The following is a 5,000-nucleotide window of genomic DNA, read 5'->3' on the forward strand; positions in this document are numbered from 1 at the left end:
AGCAATTCCTTTGAGACAGGCCACACCAAGTTGAATATCCACATGTCTAAAACGTTTCTGCTAGCACCGTAAAAAAAAAAAAAAATGCGGTTGTGGTCTGGATCACCAAAAAGTGGTGGACATTCTACAGAGGTACCAAACCTGTCAAGGACTGAAACCATTTGAGTGGTTCATCGAGACTCGAGATGTGTAGAACTACTTTGATTAATGGACACTGTCATAACCTGGGGCGTCTAGTTCTCAAATGACTTTACTGCCATAATATATAAATTCCTGTAGCTGACCACAGAATCAACTAAAATACTTGTTTGTGTTCTGTTGATTTTTCAAACATGAAGAAGCAATTAGCTATATTGAAAGTTTGTGTGGGAAGATGTTTAAGAATGTACGACCACTTGACTGCGATCAATAGTAGGATGAACAGAGCCATATGGTTTCATTATGCATGCATTACCAGTTGCAAACCTTGATATAAGACATGCAACCGGCATCTGTGGCGCAGTGGTTAAGTCATCGGACTAGAGGCTGGTAGGTACAGGGTTCGCAGCCCGGTACCGGCTCCAACCCAGAGCAAGTTCTTAGGGGCTTAATGGGTAGGCGTAAGGCCACTACACCCTTTTCTCTCTCACTAACCACTAGCAAACTACCAACTAACCAACTGCCCTGGACAGACATCCCAGATAGCTGAGATGTGTGCCCAGGACAGCGTGATTGAACCTTAATTGGATATAATCACGAAAATAAGTTGAAATGAAATGAATCATACATGCATGTTGTTGTTCAGTGTCGGAATATCAGCTATAGTTGAAAAATAGATTTTCTTCTTGCTGGAATTAATTGTATCTAAAAGTCTAGTACAATAGCGGGTGAGGATTTACTTCATTTAAGCAGCGAATTGTTGTACTCAGTTGATGTTTGGACATTTTTAAATCATGATCTTATTCAAGCTTGTGAGCTGTTAATATGTTAAGTGAAACGATTATAACCATGCATTAAATGTAAATTCCATTAAGAGAAATATATTCCTGATTACTTGAACATTTGGGCAACATACTTTGGAATGTATTGTGCATTATAGGAATGCAGAATGTAAATGCATTGTTTTGTATCACCAATCACAATAACATGTTGTACTTTCGAAATAAAGCAATGTTACAATCTGTTCAATGTACACACGTTGAAGTGTTAATTTAGTAGTTTAAATGATGATTATAGATGAATTACCAGTAGATATATTGACTAAAATAAGTGGGCAATGACGATCATTTCGAAAACCAAGACGGCGGCTCGCAGGAGTGAATAACAAAATGATCAAAATTGGTTTGTGAATACACTGATAACCTGACAGTAACATCCAGTTGTTTCAAAGATTATACCCGAAATTGCATATGGGAACCAGAGCCTCGATGATCGTATATATATGTTCCCATAGATAGTAACACACATACCATCTTCTCTGGTTTACGTTTTTGGGCACTACTTGAGATCTCATTAAAATGTTATATAAATTTATGTTTAGTTATGTTGCCACAATTTAAAAATATATTTTAAAAGATTTATAATGAAACCTTTCAAACCAGGTCCTCTGTAAACCGGAATTTCCCTAAAACCCGACGTTTTTCATGGTCCCTTTTTAAATAGCAGTACAAGAGAGAACCTCTCTAAAACGGATACCTCTTAAACCCGAATATTATACCTGGTTCACTGGATGTCTGGTCTAGAAGGGTTCACTGTATATAGTCAAACTTGTCCTAGCGGCCACTTTTCCCCTCCCAAATAATGTAAATGCACCAATAATATGCGGCCACCTGTCTAATGCGGGTGGAGGCCACCTTAATCGGATCCCAAATCATTAAAATACCTGTATTAAGCGGCCACAGCAAATGTTTATCATTATATAAAAGTGATATTTTAGCAACATCGACAATGTGCAGCAAATAACCTATCGTCACACCTTTAGGAATACTAGTACCCATTCAGTCCCTACATCTCTACTGTGTATCAGTTAAGAAACTATAACTCTGGTATGCATCAAATTGCCACTGGGCTACGCTTGACATTGGTAGATTCACTTACTATGACAATTTAATGAAGTAGGAATTAAATAATCCAATGCAAAAAGAAAACAAACTTGTTGAGAACGGATAATTTAATACATTCCAGTTGCATGCTTTTCTGAAGGAGACATGTAAAAAGTTGATTTATAGTCAACTGTGAAGCATACATCCGTTAATAATCAGCAGGACAGACGATAAAACAAGAAACAATAACAAATGGTTTAAAGGCTATATATGTGGCAACCTGTAATCAGCAGCCACCTGTATTAAGTGGTCACTTTTATCTACTCCCTTGTGTGGCCGCTTAAGACAGGTTTGACTGTATATTAATTTAATTAAGATAATTGTACTTGCTTTTCTACCATTATTTCTGTTTGTCGTTTATTTTTGAAAATGTTTCACTTTCAGAAAACGTTGCTCTGAATAAGGCAACCACACAATCGCCAGAGTGTCCTGGTTATGAAGGTGCATCTCATTTGGCTGTAGATGGTAATATTACAACTGAATTTGGTCAAAGTAAACCACACGCATGCGCGTGCGCAAAAGGGATATCTTCCACATTCTGGAGTGTTGATCTAGGAAAACCGTATCGACTTCACAACATAAGGATATTCCAGAGGAATAGCAGTAAGTCGTCCTGACAAAATGTTTCACTTAACTTAATTTTTGCGTTTATATTTAATTAAGGTTTAAGCACCGGATCCAGGACACATGTCTTAGATATCTGGTCTGTTGATCCTCGATAGTCAGTTAATGGTTAGTGAGAGCGATATCGGCGTGGTGGCCATACACCTACCCACTGAGCTGTTAAAACGCGCTATGAGTAAAAGCCGGGGACGGTGTGAGACGCGTACAATACTGACCACCAGTCACTTTTCTATGAAAAAAAAAGAGTGAGTTTTCTACCATACAAAAATGAATATCTTCTGAAATTTCGTTGTACTACGACCCCTCAAACATTCAAACTGACCGCGTAAAATAATGACTCCCCCTTATAACCATACAAAATCTTCTCACTGGCATTTCAGCAAGTGTCTGTTTAAGTTATTCAGCTATGTTATCAAATGACTATCAAGTGTTAGCTCCTCATTAATAGTTCATTTAGCTAAAAAAAAAAAAATGCTAAGAATGAAAAATTGCCAATTTGTCTAAAACTTACAAAATTATCAGTATATTTGTAGTTTTATGTCCATTGATCAATCAGTTTTCTCGATATCGGTCACGAGACTCCATTTGTACATCAAAATCAGCCTGACCATTAAATTGCATATTTGAGGTTATTTCTTACTGGTTACTCGTACTATTTCTTGTAGAATGATTACATAAGATAATTGACCCCTCAGTACGGCGTGATTGACAACCGCGCTAGACCAATCATGTTTCGCGGTTCAAAAACCGCGGGCCCAAATTTGCTTGGACGCCATTAGGTTAGACAACATAATTGTTTTCGATGTGTAACGTTTTTGTATAGTTAGCATTAAAATTAGTTAAAATAATTGTCTCCTCCAACTGAATTATAATCATAGTAAACATATACTTCTGCTGACATGAGTTAACAGCGATGGCAACTATGCGGAGCCTACGATTGACGTAAAATCAGTGTTTTCCTGCGAAACCGTCACAGGGTGTTGAAAGTGAAGTTTTGCCGAAATCCATCAAAATTCAACTGATATATAAATTCTTCGAAGGTAAGAGTTTAAGAATCCCTTTGCCTCCAATGTAATGGAATTTACTGACTCATTTAATGAGTCTTCGATGTATATACTGTCATTAAAAATCCGTCGTTAAACTGCACACAGTCAGATGAATGGCCAAAAAAAAAGTTTTGGCAAGACTTCCGATCGTTCCAGCATTCAGTTAAGTCAGGCTTAAGTTAGGTTTAGGGTTAGTGATAGTATTAACAAGCATGCTGGAACGTTTGGAAGTATTAGCCTTTTTCCTTTTCTTTTCGTTTTTTGGCGTGAGTGTGTGTATGTGCTTTTGTGTGTGTGGGGGGGGGGGGCGGGGGGGGGGGGAGGGTGGTGAGTGACTAACCTATATGATTGTGAGCTTTAGGGGGATAAGGAAGTATTGTCTGGAAAGTTATAAATTAGGCAAATTTTATGTAGGGACCCTGAAATGTTTCGAAGCAAAAAAAAAAAAAAAGAGAAAGACAAAATAATTGTGATATTTTGCAATCGGAACAGATAATGTATGCCAGTTACGGTTTCTCGGTTTGATTCGATTTAAGCCAGTGCATCACGACTAGTATGTCAAAGGCTGTGGTATGTGCTATTCTGTCTGTTGGGTGGTGTATATATATAAAAGATACCTGGCTATTAATGTAGCAGGTTTGCACTCTAGACTATACATGTCAAAAGTACAAAATGTTTGACATCCAATAGCTGATGATTAATAATTCAATGTGCTCTATTGGTGTCTTTAAACAAAACAAACTTTAACTTATCCATTAGTCCCCCTCCACCCCACCCCTCAATTAAAAGAACCCAATTTTACCATAATATATATTGAAACAATTCCTGCTGTTTATAAATGGTCATGTGCTTGAAATGTAATGTCCTAACCCTAATTTCAAAACATTTCAAACCCATAACCACCTAGATGAGGCACTTACATCTGTTTTGTTTTTATTACCTACCCTAAATATGATTTTATTTTGGAGACAGTAGTTTTGTTTTTCATCATTATTTTATACCCCAAATTTTAGCAAAGCATGAGCATTTTTCTTCTTCCACACGTCATCTTATATGTAGCTTTGTGCAACTTTCTAACAGAAATCATATAACATCATCAAAATTAAATACATTGTTTGTTTATTACTTTTCTTAATTTACTGCTATACTTTTTAATTTTATACTTTGTTTAGTCACACTGATTTTATTTCCTGTTAAAAAAATATTTTCCTAAAATTAAATTAAAGTTTAAATTAATACATCTTATATG

The 5,000-nt window shown here is 36.5% G+C and overlaps 1 protein-coding gene across 1 annotated transcript in view; it reads left to right on the top strand.

The window, feature by feature from the left end:
• The window catches only part of LOC121392158 (scavenger receptor class F member 1-like), a 34,389-nt gene that overhangs the window by 4,233 nt on the left and 25,156 nt on the right, over nt 1-5,000 (top strand). The window contains exon 2 of the mRNA XM_041523506.1: nt 2,466-2,684. Within this exon, the coding sequence (XP_041379440.1) occupies nt 2,466-2,684 (219 nt within the window). The remainder of the gene's footprint in view (nt 1-2,465; nt 2,685-5,000) is intronic.

Source organism: Gigantopelta aegis, unplaced genomic scaffold (genome assembly GCF_016097555.1).
Source record: "Gigantopelta aegis isolate Gae_Host unplaced genomic scaffold, Gae_host_genome ctg3425_pilon_pilon:::debris, whole genome shotgun sequence".
Classification (NCBI taxonomy): Eukaryota; Metazoa; Mollusca; class Gastropoda; order Neomphalida; family Peltospiridae; genus Gigantopelta; species Gigantopelta aegis.